Below are 21,731 nucleotides of genomic sequence, written 5' to 3' on the forward strand. Positions count from 1 at the left end.
GGTGCCGTATTTTGACATACTTTTCTCTCAGATTGCATTTATTGATGGTGTGCCCTGCTTTTCCATTTTTAAGAGTCATAGAACATGTACAGTGTTTGGTCAGTGCCCTGGCTAGCATGAGATACCCTGACTTACCATATAAAATTGATGAAAGTCCAGCCAACATCGAAGATGTGTGATATTTTAGTTAGCCTGAGTGCTGGTATCTCAAGTAAAAACATATTTAAAAATACTGGATGAGCCAGTGGACCTGTCTTCAATGCCTTTCGGTACCCCAAGAAGATGGTCCTGCTCAAGGAAGGTCTAGAGTTCAGGAAGCTTGTCCATCAACTAACCAGCCAATGCATACCTAGTGCCCCCTGTGTGCTGGCCTTGAACTCCGTGTGCAGAGCAGGGTTCTGTGGGAGGATACGCAGACACTTCATTTTGGAGAGGCCAAATAGGTAGAAAGATGGCAGAGAATACAAGGCAAAATTGTGCCCTTGCCGTTAACTCCTATAGGAGGAGCTCAGAGAGGAGAAACAGCTGTCACCTACATGGTGAAGGAGGTCGTCCCAGAGGAGGTGGGCTTCCGGGGGTGGGTTCTGCACCAACAAGGGGTGGCCCTGTCTAGAGGTGGGCCTCCCCCCATAGCTCTTTCACTCACACTTTTCAGATGTGGAACAGATGGCCATCGACTGGCTGACGGGCAACTTCTACTTTGTGGATGACATCGACGATAGGATCTTTGTCTGCAACCGAAACGGGGACACGTGTGTCACTTTGCTGGACCTGGAGCTCTACAACCCCAAGGGCATTGCCCTGGACCCTGCCATGGGGTGAGGGGCGGGCAGAGGCTGTGGTGGAAGGGAGAGCGTTCAATGTCCACAACGCAGCTAACGTGCCCTCTGCCCGCAGGAAGGTGTTCTTCACTGACTATGGGCAGATCCCAAAGGTGGAGCGCTGCGACATGGATGGGCAGAACCGCACCAAGCTGGTCGATAGCAAGATTGTGTTTCCTCACGGCATCACGCTGGACCTGGTCAGCCGCCTTGTCTACTGGGCTGACGCCTACCTGGACTATATAGAGGTGGTAGACTACGAGGGCAAGGGCCGGCAGACCATCATCCAGGGCATTCTGGTGAGGGGGAAGCTTTTGCAGGGGAGCCATTCTCTAGGCCTCCCAGTGAGAGGGAGGACAGTGTGGGACAGTCTCTCTGGTGGGAAGCAGGGTGGACATGGAGAGGATGTGGCTTCCACTCTGGTGGAAGCAGTCATTTTAGATACACCTTTTATTTCCCTTTTCTCACTTGATCCTTACAATGACCCCTGGGAGGCCAGTGTCTTAGTTCACTTTTGGTGGATGAAAAAACAGCAGCGTTCAAAGAGGTTAAGTGATTTGCCTGAGATTACACAGCTGAGAAAGAGCGCTGGAACCTAGTCTAGAAGCCTTTCCAACTCAGAGGTGGCACCTCCAATCTGGGATCATTAGGGTGACCAACCATCCCTGTTTGTCCAGGACTGTCCCAGTGTTAGCCTGGGAAGTCCCACAAACCAGCAAATCCCTTTGTCTTGGACAAGCTGGACAGTCAATTACCTTGGGTAAGTTATGTGGGTAGCGAGAGCTGTTACCAGGCATCATTGAGGCAAGTCTGCCCTCTCAACTTCCTAAAGCTGGGGGCTGGAGAATGTTTTCTGTGGACAGAGTTTAGGGCCCAACTCTACTTCAGTCCAAAATCATTCCATCATCTACTGTATGCCTAAATCTCTGGGGAACATTGTTCCTGCCCTCAAGGGGTTTGAGCAGAGTAGATGGGGTAAGTCCACAAATCACCAGACAGGGGATAATAGCCAGAGAGATGGAATGTGAAGGGAAAGCCTGTGTCTGGTTAGAAGATCCCAGAAGTTCTACAAAGAAACGCTCTGTGAAGGATAAGTGGGATTTTGACAAGCAAAGATCTCAAAAGCAAGAAAATCCAACCAGAGGATACAGGAGTAAAACATGGAGTTAGACAACCGTGGAATGAATTTGGGAGTGCGAATAATGAAATCTGGATGGGAAGCCAAGGAGCATTCCAGGGTCAGAGGGAGGATTCCCTTCTCCTCTCACGTTGACCATTCCTGCTTGCCCATCTCAGATTGAGCATCTGTATGGCCTGACCGTGTTTGAGAATTATCTCTATGCCACCAACTCGGACAACGCCAATGCCCAGCAGAAGACGAGCGTGATCCGAGTGAATCGATTCAACAGCACTGACTACCAGGTCGTCACCCGTGTGGACAAGGGTGGTGCCCTCCATATCTACCACCAGCGGCGTCAGCCCCGAGGTGAGTGGGGCTCTGCAGCCCCTTTGTGGACCCTCCTATGGGAGCCCCCGGTTCTCTCATATCATGACTACTTCTTGTAGCCATCCACCCTGGACTACCTTCCCTGTCCCCTCAGATTCCCCTGCCAGCCCCTTCCTGCCCTTCAGCCTCCAGATCTCACCTCCAAGGAGCCCCTGCCCCCCATTCTGCTCAGAACATAGGTTGTTCCTCCCAGTTCCCTGGCTGCTTTAGAGTAGAAGCACCTGACCACAGGCGATGGCATGACTGTCTCCCCTGATCACAGAAGCCCCCACCTGAGAGTCTGAAGGCTAGGTTATGGTGGGGCAGAGAAATCCTAGTCCTGTGGTTTCTGAATCTTCAAAATGGGACAATAAGCATAAAGACCACATCTGGGTGGGGGGAGGGACGGGGGTGGGGTGCCCGGCTGGTTCAGTTGGTGAGACATGTGGCTCTTGATCTCAGGGTTGTAAGTTCAAGCCCCACATTGGGCGTGGTGCCTGCTTAAAAATTAATGAATGAATGAGTCAATTAAAAAGACCACAGCAGGATGGAGTGTGGTCAGACTTCAGGACATCTTCTCAAGGCCTGGGCACGGGGGCTCTGAAGAGTCCTGACTGGTTCTCTACCCTGCCTGCAGTGAGGAGCCACGCCTGTGAGAATGACCAGTTCGGGAAGCCAGGTGGCTGCTCCGACATCTGCCTGCTGGCGAACAGCCACAAGGCGCGGACCTGCCGCTGCCGTTCCGGCTTCAGCCTGGGCAGTGACGGGAAGTCATGCAAGAGTGAGTGACAGGGAAGGGCCTGTGTGCCTGCTGGGATGGGGTGGGGCGGGATTCTTATCTGCCTCCTTACAGCTGGCTGTTTCCATCAGAGATGCAGAGAAATGAAGGGATTTACCCAACATTTTGCTTCTAGTGAGGGGCATAGAAGGAATTTGAACCCACATCCGAGAACAAGGCTTTTCCCACTACCCTACTCGGGCTCCATAGAAGGCTGTCAACTGGCCCATTCACTTCATTCATTCATTTTTTCACTCATTCACTTGACAAATATCCAGTGAGCATGTACTACATGTCTGGCACTCTCCTGGCAATGAGGATTCAGCAGTGACAAGATAGATGTCATCTCTGCCTTCCAGAGCTTGTAGTCTGGCAGAGGAGACAGACAAATAAAAATAGCTTCGGGTGGTACCTGGTGTTAGGAAGAAAATAGAGTGGAATGTAGACTTGCTGATGACAGTGAGGGCTCCAGGTTAGACAGAGGGTCAGGGAAGGCTTCTCTGTGGAGGTAGGAGTTAAGCCAAGCTCTCTATGAAGTGAGGAGTTGGATCACGTGAGGACCCGAAGGCAGAGCTCCCTGGCAGAGGGAACCTACAGTGCCAGGCTCCAAGGCTGAGAACGGCACAGCATGAGTGAGGGGAGGCAGGAAGGAGAGGTTGGATGGGATTCTAAATGGGATGAGGAGCTCTTGGTGACTTTCCAGCAGAGAAGTGACGTGATGTGCTTCACATTTGTAAGGAGATCATGCTGGCTGGCCGCTGGGCGGAGGATGGACAGCAGGGAAGTGGCAGGAGGCCACTTCTGCCCTGTAAGCAGGAAGCAATGTGGCTTAGATAAGGATGATAGCAGAAGTGGTCCAAAGTGATCAGATTCCAATCAGATTCAGTGGGCACTTAACTGAAAACATGCTACTTGTTACTCTTGCCGCATTTCCCACCCCCAGAGTGCATAGGCTGCCCACCAGGGTGCTGTCCCCTGGGCTTTAGATGTTTATGCATCTGTCCATGTGGCCCAGACCCCCTGCTACACCCATATCCCCTGACCCAGGAGAGCTGGGGTTTTGCAGATCCTTGGGCACATGAACCTAACTTTGTGTCCCCCCTCCTCCCCTCGTGCCTGCCCTAGAGCCAGAACATGAGCTGTTCCTTGTGTATGGCAAGGGCCGGCCAGGCATCATCCGGGGCATGGATATGGGAGCCAAAGTCCCAGACGAACACATGATCCCCATTGAGAACCTCATGAACCCCCGGGCCTTGGATTTCCATGCTGAAACTGGCTTCATCTACTTTGCTGACACCACCAGCTACCTCATTGGCCGCCAGAAGATCGATGGCACTGAGCGGGAGACCATCCTGAAGGACGGTAAGGGCCCCCAGTGAGGGAGGTGTACAGACAGGACCCCCGAAGGGCACCCACCTGGGACAGGAAGCGATTGGAGGCCTGGGCATCGCTTTCTCAGTGCCCTTTCGGCATGGAGAGTCCCCTGCTGACTGGCTGGCTGGGCTGGTTGGCATGGAGATGAGGGGATAGACAGATTGACCCCTGTGTGACCTCCTTCTTGGCTGAGCCGAAAAGAGGCAGGAGGATGGATGGTTAGGCAGCGTGGGCTGTCCTTGCCAACCCTTGGGAAAACTCGGGGTCTCTCTGCCATTGGCTCTGAGCCCCAGAGCTGCACGCAGTACACAGCCCACGAGAGTCCTGAGGCCTTGAATAGGAGCAGGCATACCAGCACATGATTGCACACGGAAGGTCTGTGCAGCCAGACCTCACGGCCACCGGAGCTGCGTGTTTACTTGTCCTGAGAAGAGTATGTTTTGTGAACTGAAGCCAGTTTTTCCCTCTGAGCTGCACGGGCAGGTCAACAGTACTTTGTCTCTTGAATATCCATCTGCGTGGAGGCTCTGAGCTCCTGAGTTCCGCCCTGTTCCTGCCAGTTGTTAGGAATTCCCACACTTGGGCCCCCGGGACAGGGCTCCCTAACCAGTCATCTAGCTGACGCCAGTTAGCGCTCCCCACCCACCCCCACTGCCGTTGGCTCACAGAACCTCAGCAGTCAGCAATCATAAGACTTTGGGGAAATCAAAAGTAACTCATCAGGAAAAGATTGGGGTTCCCTATACCAAGGGAACTGCTATTTAAGCCTGAGATGAAGCCTTTGGCTCAGTGAAAAATCACTTCCTGATTTATTCGTTTTGTTAGCTCAGGATTTTTCGGCCTGGGATCTTGTGTCACACTTGTGCCCAGAGCCACCCGCACACTGCTCCAGCTCACCCCGGCTCAGGCTCATGCATGCCCTCACATGAGAGGTCGCATCCACCACATAGGCTTATGGGCTGCCATGGACAGTTTTCAGAGACCCTGGGCCTCAACACGGACGCGGTGGCAACACAGTCTTCCCAGCTCTTTCTTCCAACCTCCCACCCTGTCCCACCCACCCTCTAGGGCTTTCCACACTCCCTGCTAGTCAGGTTGCTCAGAGGCATGTGTAGCCTGAGGGTCAGAGGCAGGCAGTCTTGAGCTTCCTTTGAGGCTCTCCATTGCCCCCTTCACTCCCTGCAGGTATCCACAATGTGGAGGGTGTGGCTGTGGACTGGATGGGGGACAATTTGTATTGGACGGATGATGGACCCAAGAAGACCATCAGCGTGGCCAGGCTGGAGAAGGCTGCTCAGACCCGCAAGACCTTAATCGAGGGCAAAATGACGCACCCCAGAGCCATTGTGGTGGATCCACTCAATGGGTGAGTCTTCCCAGGGCCTTGGGGTAGGAGGAGCCAGGAACTGTGGGTGTCAGAACTGGGAGGTGAGACAGAGAGTGAACGGGGATGGCAGCCTAGGTGGAGTGCTGAGGCAGGAATCAGAAGCTGAATGGGAAAAAGTTGCCCCATCTTCAGGACAATGGGAGTGATGTCTTACACACATACGTGGAGATCTGGTCCTGTCACTGCCAACTCAGAGCCCTCTATTGGCTCCCCTGGCCCTTGGAGTGAGACCCACTTTCCTTATCAGGCCTGGGGTCCTACAGGATCTGCTTTCATCTCCTTTGACCTCATCTGCACCTCTCTTCGACTCTTGGAAACTCTGTCCCCACTGCCCACTGTCTGTTCCTCACACACCCCAGCTCTTCCTGGCTCAAGGCTTTTGCTCTGGGACTTCCTTTGCTGAGCTCTCAGACATTTGCAGATCTAGTCCCTTGTCATCATTCACACCTGGGCCTCAAATGTTACCTCCTTAGAGAGGCTTTCTCCACCTGATTCCCAGTCTACTCTCTATATCATCTCCATGCTTTGTGTCCTTCCTGGTTTTTCTCATTCTCCAATGTGTGTGACCTTCCAGTTGGCTTGTTTCTTATCTGTACCCCTGGATAGGATGTGACCTCCAGGAGAGCAGGGGCCTTGTCTGCCTTGCTCTCCACTGGGTCCTTGACTCACAGTAGGCACTCAACAAATATTTGTTGAATGGAGGAATGAAGGAAGGAAATGTGGGGGCTAGGGTTGAGCAGGAAGGAAGCCCCCTGGGAGGGGATCTGGCATAGCACACGTGGAGTGGGATCACACAGGAGGCTGCTGATGGCAGGGGTAGCCCTTGTGGTGCTGACCAATCACTGCCCACAGGTGGATGTACTGGACAGACTGGGAGGAGGACCCCAAGGACAGTCGACGAGGGCGGCTGGAGAGGGCCTGGATGGATGGCTCACACCGAGACATCTTTGTCACCTCTAAGACAGTGCTTTGGCCCAATGGGCTGAGCCTGGACATCCCAGCTGGGCGCCTCTACTGGGTGGATGCCTTCTATGACCGCATTGAGACCATACTGCTCAATGGCACAGACCGGAAGGTGGGCAGGCAGGCACCTGTGTGGGGGTGTTCATGTGTGCACTGCTAGACCACATTTGTGTGCGGATGAGGCTTCTTATGTGTGAATGTGTGAGTCTGTCTATATCCAGGCCTGTGCACTTCGTGCATGTTTACCTACGTACCGATGGACGTGCACACCGGTGTGCTGTGTCTTATGTGTTGTATTGCTTGAGGATTGCCTCTGTAAGAGTCCATCTGTGATTGCATGTTGTCTGCAGGTTTGACACTCATGTGCACGCCTGGGTGTATACCTTGTGTGCACCTCGGCATGTTTATGCACATACACACAGCACGCTTCGGTGTGTGCCTGCTGTGTTCGCCTCTGTGCAAGTGCAGGATGACTAGAGATGGCATATATGTACGCTTTTTCGTTTGGGTGGCCATGTGTTTTATGAGTCATGTGCCTACGAGGCATGTGGACTAAGCTCTTTCATAATATATGAGGCGCTTTATGATATGGCCCCTGACTATCTCTGTGGTCTTATTTCTGCCCCTGTTCCCTGTATCCCAGTATTTGAACAAGCAACACTACACAGCTTGGAAATTCCCAGCACACAGCATATCGAGTGCTGCCCTCTGTGCTGTTGCTTATGCAGTTTTCTGCCTCCACCCCCACTCCTCCTCACCCAGCACACTGCTCAGGGGCCACCTCTTCTAGGATGTTGTCTCCAGACCCCTTTTCCATCTTGGATTGCTGTGTATGCCCTCCATGAGACATACACAGTCTTTTTCATACCACAGCGTGGCCCTTAATAGATCCTGGCAAGTGTTTGTTGGATGAAGAAGCGAACGGATGAATTCTGGCTGTATGCTCAGTACTGTGTGTGTGTGTGTGTGTGTGTGTGTGTGTGCGCGTGTGTGTGTGTGTGTGCGCGCGCACACATGTGTGTTGGAGGGATATGAATGAATATGGATGGATACAAGGGAGGACAAGGTGGACAAGTTCCCCATCAGCATCCCACTGGGTCCAGTGTCTAGCACCTCACTGTGTGCAAAGCTATCATCCTCAGGGGCTCCCAGGCTAATGGGGGAAGCAAGACCCATACCCAGGACATGGACAAATGAGTAGACAAAATGGTGATCCCCCTGGGCCTTCCTCAGGCACCCCATTTGTCTATAGCTCCTCAGTAACCTCCCCTCAATTCTTAGATTGTATATGAGGGTCCTGAGCTGAACCACGCCTTTGGCCTGTGTCACCACGGCAACTACCTCTTCTGGACTGAGTACCGGAGTGGCAGTGTTTACCGCTTAGAACGGGGCACAGGCGGTGCACCCCCTACGGTGACCCTTCTGCGCAGTGAGCGGCCCCCCATCTTTGAGATCCGCATGTATGATGCTCAGCAGCAGCAAGGTACCCCCTGGGGCTGGGGCCAGTGAGGGGGTGGTACCTAGACAGGGGGGTAAGGCTACTCTGGGGAGGGGGGTGGTGAAGGCACTCCCCAGGGATCCCAGGCTCTGATTTTTGAGGCTCTCAAGAAGAAAGGCCCCCAACCCAGTTGACTTTGTCTTCCCTCTCTCCTTCCCTGCCCCATGCCTACGTGTTCTCTTCTTCAACGTGTTCACTATCTTCTCACCACTTCCTCTCTTTCTCACTCCTCACTTCAATGTGTCTTTTCCCTGTCCTCTCATCTCCTGTCTCTGGCCTCTGCTGACTCTATGACAACCCTGTCCTTCCCGGCCCCTCCCTTGGCCCCTCCTTTGCAGTGGGTACCAACAAATGCCGGGTGAACAACGGTGGCTGCAGCAGCCTGTGCCTGGCCACCCCTGGGAGCCGCCAGTGTGCCTGCGCCGAGGACCAGGTGTTGGACACAGACGGTGTCACCTGTTTGGGTATGAGGTGCCCAGCCGGGGCGGGTGGCCTGACAGTGGTCCTCAGCAGGAGGGGCCACCGTGTCCAATCAGAGATAAAGGAGGAAAAGAGGGTCCTGTGGGGGCAACAGGAGGCAAGGGATGGGGAGGGAGCAGGCTCTGGGGGCCAGAAGGGGGTTTAGGGAGGACTGGGTGCTGGGAAGAGTTAGGGAGAGCGCAAAGATTAGGGGAAGCTGAATGATGATCAGGACAGCTATGGAAAGGGGAAAATACACTTTTACATTTGTCTCCCCTTGATTAAAGTAATATAACAACAGCTCTAAATATTGGAAATTAGAGAAGTGAAAAAAAGCCCGCATCCCACCAACAGACACCACTATATTGTTAGCATTGCAGGAAAGCGAACACCACCTTTTTGGGCCAGGTGGGTTACAAGGTTGGTTTTCTGTAGCTGAGATCATACTGTACATAAAATGTGTTCCACCCTTTGGGGCTCATATGTGTCACAGCATTTTCTGTGTTATTGTTGCATTATTTTAAACAGCTTCTTTTTAAAGAAAAGTAGGTCATGCTCATTGTAAAAAATAAATAAACAAACAGTATAGAAAAACATAGGAGAAAGTACAAGTCACCCAAATACCATGTGACATGGATGTCACTCTTACCATTTGGGGGGACACCCTCCCAAACATGTCTCTACATGTTTCCCTTTATTTATTTATTTATTTATTAAAAAAAATTTTTTTAACATTTATTTATTTTTGAGACAGAGAGAGACAGAGCATGAACGGGGGAGGGTCAGAGAGAGAGGGAGACACAGAATCCAAAACAGGCTCCAGGCTCTGAGCTGTCAGCACAGAGCCTGATGCGGGGCTTGAACTCACAGACTGTGAGATCATGACCTGAGCTGAAGTCGGACGCTTAACCGACTGAGCCACCCAGGTGCCCCATGTTTCCCTTTATTTAAACGAGCCAGGTTACACATGCTCTTTAGTTTTCTGCTTTTGTCACTTGACAGTAGGTCATAGATACGTAAGCAGAATTTTTAATGGCTGAAATATATTTCATTAGTAAACGTTCCGTAACTTTCTCAACCATTTCTCTACCATAGGACGTTTAAGTTGTTTCTGTCTTTGTTATAATGACAGCTAACATTCATTTATTGAGCACAGATCAGGTGCCAAGATGTGATTTTAAGTACTTCCCATGCAGCAACTTGTTTACTCCTTAAAATATTCATGTAGGGAAAGTATTTTTATTATCCCCAATTCACAGATGAAGAAAACGAGGCCCAAAGTTATAACAGGGATTTGAATCCAGGAAGTCTGCCCAGAGCCTGTTTTTTGTTTTTGTTGTTTTTTTTTTTTTAATCACTTGCTTTGCTATTTCCCATATCTTCCTGCCTTCCCATATTGGATGGTTTCCTTAAGATCGAATCCCAGAAAATGGGTCAGTGGGGCCTTCATGGACAGCTAAGAATGAGTGACTAAGGCCAGGTGGAGGGCAAGAGCATTGACAGAGAGGGGAACTGAGTGGCCAGGGTAATGGAAGGATCCGCACGGATGTTGAAATCACCAAGAATTAAAGCAGGAGAGATTGGAGGAAAAGTGACACTGAGCCATCAGCTAAAAACCCTTAAGGATGACAGGAAGTGGCCTGAAGGCCCATAGAAGTAGGGGTTGGTGTAGTCTAATAACATGAAAATCAGAGCTGATTTTTCAGAAAGGGGAGCAGAACAGTCTCGAAGCAGTTGCACGGAGCAAGACAACACATGCCAAGGCCCAGTGGTCTAGGGCCACAGGAGAGAAAATAGGCACCCACGGGATGCACAGAAGCTTCAGGGATTAGAGCCGGGATGAGAGTTGGACAGGTCAGAAAGGCTGCAAGCAGAGCTTAGGGTGCAGGGACAGGAGCTGACCTGGGAACGCTGGGCTTCTCCATGTTACCGACGCAAATGCAGACAAAGCACAAAGTGATTTTACTGCTGAGTGCTCAAGGTAGACGGGGGGTGGGGGGGGTGGGGGGGAGTGGTGAGGTGGCAGTGATGAGGGTGGAAGGGTGGAGCCTGCAGAGTTCTGGGACCTGTTTTCACTCCGGCTGGTAGAGTTCATGCATCTGTGAAGGAAAAAGTCCAGGCACCATGACAGGGCTCTGGGGGCCCCAGGGGTAACTTCCAAGGAGCAGTTTGTGGAGATGACAGGAAGCTGGTGAGAAGTGGTCTTCTCAGGAGGGACAAAAGTAAGGGGTGGGGGGCTCTAGGCTCTCTTGGAAGCTGCTTCTTCTCGGGCCATACTGCACTACTGAAAGTGTTCAAGTAAACATCACCCTTGTGGCTTGAGAAAGAGCTGCGGTTTCCATCCAGATTATTTGTTTGTGAAGAATCATGCCCTAGGAAAGATTACTGTCTGCATATTATTTAAAATAATACAACAGGCAAACGTAGTACAGAGAGCCGAGCACCTGTCCCATGACCTGCGTCTGACTTTCCCCCCACACCCCTGTGGTGCCCACAGCGAACCCATCCTACGTGCCCCCACCCCAGTGCCAGCCAGGCGAGTTCGCCTGCGCCAACAGCCGGTGCATCCAGGAGCGCTGGAAGTGTGACGGGGACAACGACTGCCTGGACAACAGTGACGAGGCCCCAGCCCTCTGCCGTGAGTCTCCCGCCCCTCTCCAACAACTGCAGGGCAGCATGTGGAGAGAGCTGGGCCCTGCCCCTCTCACTGACCCCTGAACTCCTCACTCCCCAGATCAGCACACCTGCCCCTCGGACAGGTTCAAGTGCGAGAACAACCGGTGCATCCCCAACCGCTGGCTCTGTGACGGGGACAACGACTGTGGGAACAGTGAAGACGAGTCCAATGCCACTTGTTCAGGTGTGGGGTCGGAGTGGGCTGCACTGGGCACCCCTCAGGCAGGGAGGCCGGGGCGGGGAGGGGCAGCCAGAGTGGCCTCAGGAAAGAAAGAAGCATGGGGTATTGAGGCAGAGAGGACGGGACGCTGAGCAGGAGGAAAGGAGTGCTCTCCCCTTCCCCAGGAGAACGGGGTTGTCTGGGAGGACTGAACCGGGGTGGGTGGGGAAGGCGGGGACAGATCACAGCTCCAGATTGGAGACAGAAGCAAGTCAGGGTGGATCTTCTCCTTGGAGGATACCAGAGACCCCGTGAGAGATGGGGTGAAGCAGATGTGGGGGTCAGACCACATATGTGGCTTTAAACTTCTCTCAAAGAAATGACATTGAGACCCTTGGGAAGACTTCCTGATAGGCAGAGGACAGGAGGAAAGAACAGGAAATTAAGAAAGGAGGGCAAGACTATGAACACCCGCACCCATCCCTGTCCCCAGCTCGCACCTGCCCACCCAACCAGTTCTCCTGTGCCAGTGGCCGCTGCATCCCCATCTCCTGGACATGTGACCTGGATGATGACTGTGGGGACCGTTCTGACGAGTCCGCTTCATGTGGTAAGAGGGACAGCAGGGAGGCTGGGCTGGCATGGGGAACAGGGAGCCCGTCGAATGTGCCCTGGGGTGGGGTGGGGGGCTGGAGGGCCCCTGAACCTTAGTCCCTGGGTGGTCTTGAGCAAGCGCCTTCATCTCCGAAGCCTGTGTGAGTTTTGTCCGCAAAATGAGGATAATAAGAGCACCCACATCACTGTGCTGATGTGGGGATTCAGTGAGATGATGCAGGAAGAGCACTCAGCATGGGGTCAGTGGTGGGTAACTAGAAGTTTGAAAAAGGGATGCTCAGAGGGATGGGGACGAATGAGCAGAGCTTCAGGCCAAAGCCCTGCCACGTAGCTTTCCCATCCCTGTCTGACCGGGCTACAGCTGCTGGTTCCAGGAGGGACCCTGCACCCACCTGCCAGGTGCCATGATGCTGTATGATCTTGAGGGCCCTACTCAGCTGTTCTTTCTCCCTGACAGCCTATCCCACCTGCTTCCCCCTGACTCAGTTTACCTGCAACAATGGCAGATGCATCAACATCAACTGGAGATGTGATAATGGTAAGAGCTTGCCCCCTTTAACCTGCCCTGATTCCTAGGAAAGCTAAAAGCCACAGCCACGCCCTGGGTGGGAGGTAAAGGGGTTTTAGAATCAAGCTGGGGCCTCCCGCCAATCCACTAAAGCCCCACTGGGTTGGCTGGGAGAAAGGAGGACAGGCCAGAAGTGCCATGGGGGAACTAGTGTGGACAGAGGGGAGACCCTCCCTGCCACCGGTCAGTACCATTCCTCCCCAGACAGGGCCCGAGCTGCCCTTTCTCGGGCAGAGGCTTGGGGGCCAGGGAGAAATGAATGAGAAAGGCTAGAGGGGCAGAGGAAGGAGAGCCCAGTGCCCAACTCCCTTCTCCCCGCAAACCCCATCTCCTGGGGTCCTTGGTGCACCCTCCAGGCTCCGCCTTCAGGCTCGGAAGCCCACCTGGCGGTCAGCCACGGACCAGGTGATGTCAGCCCTGAGCCACAAGGGCCAGTGCATCGTCATGTGTGTGCCGTCTCAGGGCTCTGGTTGTGTCTGTGTGTTGTGACGTGTTGCACCGGAGGCTCCAGCCCTGGCTGATGTGTGAGAGCATGTATTGGGTCAACACCACGTTGCCCCTCATCTTTGCTGTGTCTCGTGTGCCAATGGTTGCCCTGGCGGTTTCTGTGTTTCAGAGAAGGATTGTGGGGACGGCTCTGACGAAAAGACCTGTCCTGAGCCTGCCGGTCAGTGCATAGAAGCACATGCACCATCACCCCAGAGTCCCAGCTGGCCTCGGGCCGCCTCTCAGAACCCCTAGGCAGCTCCCCTCTCCAGAGCTCCTAGGACGTGAAGGGAAAGAGAGAAGGGAGAGAGGAGGCAACAGAGAAAGACAGTGGAAGGGAAAGAAGCAGAGGGGACAGAAGAGAGGAGATGACAGAGAGGTGGGGACAAAAAGACCAAGACACAGAGGGAGAGGAGAGAGAATCAACTCCAGATGGAAAAGAGGCAGGAACACACCCAAGGGGGAAAGCTGTACCCCAATCTTCTCAGGTGTCCCGAAAATGTGGAGGGAAGTCCAGTAGCCCCTCACCCACAAGACCTAGAAAGCAGGACGTTCATTCAGTCACCCTCAGATGCCTTCCAGGAGTGGCCCCCGAGCCTTCCCAGCTGCAGGCAGTACCCCTTGTGAGTCGGGTGGCCGCAGCATGGGGCGCAGCAGTGGCCAAACTCAGGGCGGGCCTCATCGGGCCCTTCCCTCGCCAGCAGGGCAGCCTCACCTCCACACCACCCACCTTTCGCCCTCCCAAGCCAGAGGAATCCCTGCCTTTCCCCCAAAGCAAGCAGACCCCTGTTCCCACACCCTGCCAAAATGAGAAAGGGAAAGGAACGCGTCCAGTCCCCCACCCGCCATCCTCCGAGACTCAGGGAAGGGCCCTCCCGGAGCCCACCCCTCCTCTCCCCGCCCCCTGCGTGGGCCATGGTGCATGCTGCAGTCTATGCAGTTTCTGTGTCTTTTCTGTTTGTTATTTTCTCAGTGGGGGGGTGGGGCGGGCTGAGGGTGGGAATGGGAGGGGGGCGTGGGGGCCCCAAGCTGGGGTCACAGAGAAGGCAGCTTGCTGACCTCCTCCTCGCCTCTCCCCTTGTTGCCTCCCCCCTCAGACAATGACTGTGGGGATAACAGTGATGAGGCCGGCTGCAGCCACTCCTGCTCCAGCACTCAGTTCAAGTGCAACAGCGGGCGCTGCATCCCTGAGCACTGGACCTGTGACGGTGACAACGACTGCGGGGACTACAGCGACGAGACACATGCCAACTGCACCAACCAGGGTGGGTGCCTGGGGGCCAGCAGGCGGGATGAGACCATCACACGCCAGTCACTTAGCCATCCCTCTGTCCCTCCATCCTCCCCGTTCTGTGCTGCAGCCATCTGGGAACCAGAGATAACCCAGACATGGCTCTTATCCTCAGGAGGTGCCTGTCGTGCGGGAGAGAGACATTGTCAACAAACCTTTGTCACACACTGTTAAGATTACGGGCTTTGCGGTTGGGTGGCCTTGGGTTTGAGCTCCAGCTCTGCAACTTACTATCTGGGTGGCCTTGAGCAAATTGCTTCATCTCTGTGGGCCTCTGTGAGTTTCATCTGCAAAGTGGGGATAATAATAGCACCCACATCACAGCACTGATGTGGGGGTTCAGTGAGATCATGCACAAAAAGCACTCAGCACACAGCCTGTGCTCGAGAGCTGGTAGCTTGAAAAAGGGATATTCGGGGGTGGGGGTGGGGCTGGTAAGGATGAATGAGCACAGTGGGGACCAAAGAAGAGAGGGGTTGGCCCCGTGAGGGTCCTCAGTGCCCAAGCCTCCAGGACCGAGCTAGGGGGCAGTGGGGGCCGAGTCTACTGGAAGGCACAGACCCTCTCAAGGAAGATTTGTTTCTCAGCTCTGGCTGATTGTTTCCATGGAAGATTGCAAACCCAGGGTTGCCCTGGCTATAAGAGAAGTCATAAATGCAGATTTTTACGTGGAATCTACCCATTTTTTTTTAACTTTGCACATTTTTTTAAATTTTATTTTTTATTTTTTAAAATTTACATCCAAAGTAGTTAGCATCTAGTGCAACAGTGATTTCAGGAGTAGACTCCTTAGTGCCCCTTACCCATTTAGCCCATCCCCCCTCGCACAACCCCTCCAGTAACCCTAAGTTTGTTCTCCATGTTCATGAGTCTCTTCTGTTTTGTCCCCCTCCCTAAATCTACCCATTTTTAAGCCCTGCTGTATTTGTTTCCTATTTGCGGCCACAACAAAGTTCCACAAACTGAGTGGCTTAAACAATAGAAATTTATCATCTCAGTCCTAGAGGCTGGAAACCCAAGTCCAAAATATTGGCAGGATTGAGGGAGGCCTCGCTCCTAGCTCTTGGCGTTTACAGGCAACCTTTGGCATTCCCTGGCTTGTATATGCTTCACCCCAATCTCTGCCTTCATCTTTACATGGTGATCTCCCCGTGTGTGTGTGCCTGCCTATCTCTGTGTCCAGATTTCCTCTTTATGTAAGGACACAGTCATATTGGATGATGTCTCACCCTAATGACCTCATCTTAACTCGACCATTTGCAAAGACCTATTTCCAGGGGCTCCTGAGTGGCTCATTTGGTTGAGCATCCAACTCTTGATTTTAGCTCAGGTCATGATCCCAGGGTTGTGGGATTGAGCCCCGCACAGTGTGGAACCTGCTTAAGATTCTCTCTCTCCCCCCACCCCACTGATTCTCTCTCTCTCTCTCTCTCTCTCTCTCTCTCTCTCTCTTTTTTTTTTAAAAAAAAGATCTATTTCCAAAGAAGATCACATTCACAGGTACTATGAGTTAGGACATCAGCATCTTTTTTAGGGAACACAAATCAACCCATAACAACTGACAATGGACTTCAAAGGTTTTAAAAATACTGTAGGTCAAAATCTTTCGGCAGGCCTCATCTAGCCCCTGGACCTCCAGTTTGCAACCTCTGCCTTACAGAGTGAAGGTGTACACAGTTAGACCAGTACTGACGGCACGCATACCCACTCTGGACCCAGAACTGAGAGAGAGGGCAGGGAGGGTCACCTGAGGCCCAGGAAACAGTCACTGAGTCTCAAGGGCCATCTCAGAAGGGCTGGGTGAGTGGGACAGGTAATAGTGCCTTGGGATTCTGAGAAGGGAGCTTCTGGAGGCTTGTGGTGTGGTGGAGAAGCACTCTGCCCCTCACTCACAAGCTGGGTGAACTTGGACAAGTTATTTCCTCTGAGACTTGGCTTCCTCCCCTATGAAATGAGAGGAGATGTGTGGGGGCCTGGCATGTGGGAGCAGACATGTCCTGATTGGTAGTGACTGTTAACTGTGGTGGTAGCTGCAGTGGTCTGGGGCCATTGAGGAAGAGGCGGGGTCTGCATGGGGCCCTGATGAGGGATTCGACTGTGGCCAAATGGACATGAGGGAGGGTCCTCAGAAGGGGGGCGCTAGGGGTGGAGAACACAGTAGTAAGATTTAGACGGTGAAACTGAGCACTTTTGCCTCTGCTTGGGGGAGGGGGGCCCTCAGACTGGAGGGGCCGATGGGGAACGAGGCTGTGTCCAAAGGGGGTGGATTATATCAGCAGTTGAAAGTCAGGCACTGGGGTCTTTGAAGGACTTTGAAGCTGGAAGGTGATAAGATATAGGAGGTGCTGGGCGCCTGGGTGGCTCAGTGGGTTGAGCATCCAACTTTTGATTTCAGCTCAGGTCATGATCCCAGGGTCGTGGAATGGAGCCCTATGTCAGGCTCTGAGCTGAGTGTGGAGCCTGCTTGGGATTCCCTCGCTCTCTCTCTCTCTCTCTCTCCCTCTACCCCCCTCCCCTGCCTCCTCACTCTCTCTCTCTCAAATAAAAAAAAAAACATAAAATAAATAAAAAATACCCTGAAAAAAATGATGTAGGAGGTGCTTTCAGAGGATAATCCTAGAAGGAGATTCGATGAGAAGGAGGTTCAGGGGCCCCAAGGAAGGAAAACCGGCCCCAAGGAAGGAAAACCAGCCCCAAGAAAGGCCAGTGCTGAAATGCAGGCACAAGACAAGAGCACTGACCACATTCATGGCGGGGCGGGTGGAAGGAGCGGGCGGCAGCGTGAGAACAAGGTGAGGCTCCTGCACAGTCACCTATGCCTCCGGGTGCTATTCCTTTTCCTTTCCGGCCTCCTGAGTCAGATCTCAGTGCTGCAGCCGGAGTGATCCTGCAGAACATGAGTCAGATCACACCCCAGCCCTGCCCTCGAGCCTGCACTGGCTCCTTATACACTTGAATCAATGCCAAGCCCCACTCCATGGCCTGCAGGGCTCCCGCCACCTCTCTGACCTGTGTTCCTGCCACTCATTTCCTCCTTCACTCTACTCCAGCTATGCAGTCTCAAATATGCCTCGGGCATTTTGCAGACATGCCCTGCGTGGTCCCATCTCAGAGACTTCGCACTCGCTGTTCCCTCTGCCAGGCTGCACCTCCCGGTATTCTCACGGCTGATGTCATCCAAGCCTCTGTTCAAACATCTGCTCAGAGGCCTTCCTTGACCATCTTACCCAGTAGCATCGTCATCCCTTGCTAGCCTTGACCCAGCTTCGTCTCCATGGCATGGAACACTCCCTGCAGTAACATTCTGGATTTCTGTGTCATGTCTTCACTGTCTCTTCCCTGCTAGAACTTCAGCTCCATGAGGGTAAAGACGGGCTCGCTCACACTGGCACCTAGAACAGTGCCTGGCACACATGAGGCACTCAAGAGGTGTTTATGGAGTGAACGGGTAAAATGGAGGCTGGGCCAAGATGGGGGGCCTTTGAGTTCTGGCCCAGCAAACTGCTTATCCAATAGAGCACTGGTGTGTAAAATAGAGAGATTATAGACGAGCTGATTGCTGGGGTCCTGGGAGGTGTGACATTCCTGACTCCAAGTTAGCTTCTGAGAAGTGTGGGCAGGACTCAGAGAACTCTCCATCCCTGCCTTGGCTCATAGCTCTGGACTGGGCAGAACAGGAGGGGGATTGGGAAGGCAGACACAGGAATGGCTGACATGGAGCCCCTACCCCCTCTGCCCTCCCTCTGTCCCCCTGCAGCCACACGGCCTCCCGGTGGCTGCCACAATGATGAGTTCCAGTGCCGACTGGATGGTCTGTGCATTCCGTTGCGCTGGCGCTGTGATGGAGACACTGACTGCATGGACTCCAGTGATGAGAAGAGCTGTGAGGGAGTGACCCACGTCTGTGACCCCAATGTCAAGTTTGGCTGCAAGGACTCCGGTAAAAAGGAGGGGCAGGAGCCTGACTGGGGCAACATGGACAGGAGGAGACCATATTGAGAGGCAGTGGCAAGGGAGTGGCGAGGGAGACAGCGCTATGCTGCGGGGACTGGGGGTGGTGACATGGTGAGGCAAAGGGCCACACAGAAAAAGCTTGTGCATGATGCATGGGGGAAGCTTCGTAAGGGGCCAGGGCCTGCACTAAAGGCCCTGGAAACCAAAACCCTCACCAGAGTTGAGCTACAGCACCCTCTGCAGATTCTTGCTTTCTTTGCTGCCTCTGTGAATCTGACAGAAAAGGCCTCCAAGGTTCCTAGTGGACCCCAAGGCATTACAATCACGACCCTATTAGAGAAACCCATCGGGTCTGAGAAGAAAGGCATGGAGAGCCCTCCCGCCTGGGCCTGCCCTCATACTATACTCACCCCACAGCTCGATGCATCAGCAAAGCTTGGGTGTGTGATGGCGACAGTGACTGTGAAGATAACTCGGATGAGGAGAACTGTGAGTCCCTGGCCTGCAGGCCGCCCTCACACCCCTGCGCCAACAACACCTCAGTCTGCCTGCCCCCCGACAAACTGTGTGATGGCAACGACGACTGTGGAGACGGCTCAGACGAGGGAGAGCTCTGCGGTGAGGATTAGGCCTAGCAAAGGCCCCAGGAGAGGAGTGGGGAGGGTGGCTGGGTAAGGAGTCTCGAGGACAGGTGGAACGGGGCAAGTTCATCGGGGAGTGGTCTCAGACTGGGAAAGAGCAAGCAGCACCCCAAAAAGTTACCAGCAACCCTTACTGGTTTCAGACTGGCCTCGGCAAGAGGCCAGGCTGAGCACACCACACTATTATCACATTTAATCCATACAACAGCCCTGTGAGGCGGACAGTGTTATCATCTCCATCTGACAGAGGAGAAAACTGAGGCAGAGAGGTTAAGTAACTGGTCCGAGGTCCTAAGGTGTTGTGGAGACAGTGCAGTGCACCCCCTTCCTGCAGTCACAGACCCTCACTCACACCCACCAGAGAACAGCACAGAGCTGCTTTTAAAGATGAAGACACCAGGGTTGAGTGTTGAGGTGGTCGGGGCAGGCTTTCCAGAGGAGGCAGCGATTTGACTGGGTTCCAAGGACAGATAGTGCCCGTAGAGAGAGAAGGTGGGGCGAGGAGGCTGTGCATTCAAGGATCAAAAGAAATAGGGGTCAGGGAGGGGAGCAGAGCAGAGCAGCCTGTCTCCTCCACGCCAGGCAGAGCATCTGTTGCAGGGGGGAGGAGTGGGGGAGGAGGCAGGCTGGGACCGGCCCGAGAACTGCTGACAGGTCATCAGTCAGGGCTGGCAGATCTCAGGGTGTGTCAGAGAACCTGGCAGGACATTCCCTACCACACCCCACCCTAATCACACCCAAATCAGAAGAGATCGAGGAAAAAAGGGCAACCCCCAGAGAGAGGCAGAAAGCTGGGGCCCCCCACCACGGGCTCAAGAAGAGACCGGAAAATAGAGACTAGATGCATCCGTGATGTGAGGGTGTTCCTCAGGGAAAGGAGAAGGGTGGCCCCCGTGGTGGGTGCTGGGGTCCCAATCCTGGTCCTGAGGAAGCGTGGGGACAGAGGCTTGGCCGGCAATGGAAAAGAAAGATGCTACGGGCAGGGTGCCAGGGCTCTGTCTGGGCTGCCCAGGACTTGAGACCCAGCCAGGCCGTCGTCCTGCCTCCTCCTGGATCCTGACCCTGATCCTGTCCCCTGTTGCCCACACCACAGACCAGTGCTCTCTGAATAACGGAGGCTGCAGCCACAACTGCTCGGTGGCACCTGGCGAAGGCATTGTGTGTTCGTGCCCTCTGGGCATGGAGCTGGGGCCCGACAACCACACCTGCCAGATCCAGAGCTACTGTGCCAAGCACCTCAAGTGCAGCCAGAAGTGTGACCAGAACAAGTTCAGCGTGAAGTGCTCCTGCTACGAGGGCTGGGTGCTGGAGCCGGACGGCGAGAGCTGCCGCAGCCTAGGTGAACGACGGGTGAAAGGTGGCCGGGAAGGCTGGGCAGGCTGAGGCAGGCCCCTGAGCTTCAGTTGGCTGGGTTTGGGCTGCCGGATGCCAAAGGCTGTGGTTTCCCTCCATGACCAGGCCCAGGGCCAACAGAGACCCTGCCCTGCCTGCTCTTGGACAGGGCGGCTCTGAGGCAGCAAGCCTCGTGCTGACCCCTGTCACGCTCCTCCCCAGATCCCTTCAAGCCATTCATCATCTTCTCCAACCGCCATGAGATCCGGCGCATCGACCTTCACAAAGGGGACTACAGCGTTCTGGTGCCTGGTCTGCGCAACACCATCGCCCTGGACTTCCACCTCAGCCAGAGCGCCCTCTACTGGACTGATGTGGTGGAGGACAAGATCTACCGCGGGAAGCTGCTGGACAACGGAGGTGACAGCCCCCTCCTGCTGGCCCAGGACTAATGCGGGGTGCTCTTCAGAGAGAAGGGGCACCTGGGCACTCGGAGCCACAGGCCCAGATCCAGGCCACCCTGAAGCAGAGGCCCCTAGCTCCCCCATCCCCCACACTCTCGTTAATTGGGTTAGATTTTGCTGTGGGTCTCAGTTCCTGACGCCCCGTAATTATCGTCAGCAAAGCTGCCAGCCTGATAATTAACAAAATGATCAGCCTTTCTTTGGAATGGTATGGAGCTCCCCAAATCCTAGAACTGCAGGCTTAAAAGGAAAAAGCCATTTAGGAATGGGGTACCTGAATCATGCCTTTGACCCAAAGGCAGCCTGACCCATCACAGACATTTTTCCACACATATTGAGCATCTGCCATATACACCTGGACCTGGGAAGACAGCAGTGATCAAAACAGGCCAAAATGTCTGTCCTCAGGGAGCTTACATGCCAGAGGAGACATCAGATATAAACAAATGAGTACAACGTGGAATATAACAGAAGGGGATAGCAATGTGGATATAGAGAAAGGAGGAAAGGGGGTGAGTAGGGAGCATGGGGGGTCGGCATTTTAAATGGGGTGGTCAAGGAAGGCCTTCTGAGAAGGTGACATCTGAGCAAAGACTTGAAAGAAGCACATTTTACTAAAGGAGTTTGTATTGTTTGTTATAGACAAAACTTGGAACCATCCTAAATGTTCATCAACAAGGGAATGGCTAAGTAGATTGTAATAATGTTCACACTATGAAAATAATTTTATATCTATCATCTATATCCATATGTGTATATATAATTATACATGATATAC

The 21,731-nt window shown here is 53.6% G+C and overlaps 1 protein-coding gene across 1 annotated transcript in view; it reads left to right on the plus strand.

The window, feature by feature from the left end:
• Positions 1-21,731, plus strand: part of LRP1 (LDL receptor related protein 1) — an 82,105-nt gene that overhangs the window by 24,742 nt on the left and 35,632 nt on the right. Inside the window, exons 7-24 of the mRNA XM_047065069.1 lie at positions 656-818; positions 898-1,120; positions 2,118-2,307; positions 2,945-3,088; positions 4,211-4,447; positions 5,645-5,825; positions 6,699-6,921; positions 8,091-8,292; positions 8,646-8,771; positions 11,264-11,404; positions 11,501-11,626; positions 12,096-12,212; positions 12,675-12,755; positions 14,369-14,536; positions 18,320-18,502; positions 18,934-19,134; positions 20,251-20,496; positions 20,712-20,909. Coding sequence (XP_046921025.1) covers positions 656-818; positions 898-1,120; positions 2,118-2,307; positions 2,945-3,088; positions 4,211-4,447; positions 5,645-5,825; positions 6,699-6,921; positions 8,091-8,292; positions 8,646-8,771; positions 11,264-11,404; positions 11,501-11,626; positions 12,096-12,212; positions 12,675-12,755; positions 14,369-14,536; positions 18,320-18,502; positions 18,934-19,134; positions 20,251-20,496; positions 20,712-20,909 — 3,150 coding nt within the window. The remainder of the gene's footprint in view (positions 1-655; positions 819-897; positions 1,121-2,117; positions 2,308-2,944; positions 3,089-4,210; positions 4,448-5,644; positions 5,826-6,698; positions 6,922-8,090; positions 8,293-8,645; positions 8,772-11,263; positions 11,405-11,500; positions 11,627-12,095; positions 12,213-12,674; positions 12,756-14,368; positions 14,537-18,319; positions 18,503-18,933; positions 19,135-20,250; positions 20,497-20,711; positions 20,910-21,731) is intronic.

This window comes from Lynx rufus, unplaced genomic scaffold, assembly GCF_022079265.1.
Source record: "Lynx rufus isolate CCGP_SWC_20201006 ecotype Redwood Valley unplaced genomic scaffold, mLynRuf1.p SCAF_7, whole genome shotgun sequence".
In the NCBI taxonomy this organism is placed as follows: Eukaryota; Metazoa; Chordata; class Mammalia; order Carnivora; family Felidae; genus Lynx; species Lynx rufus.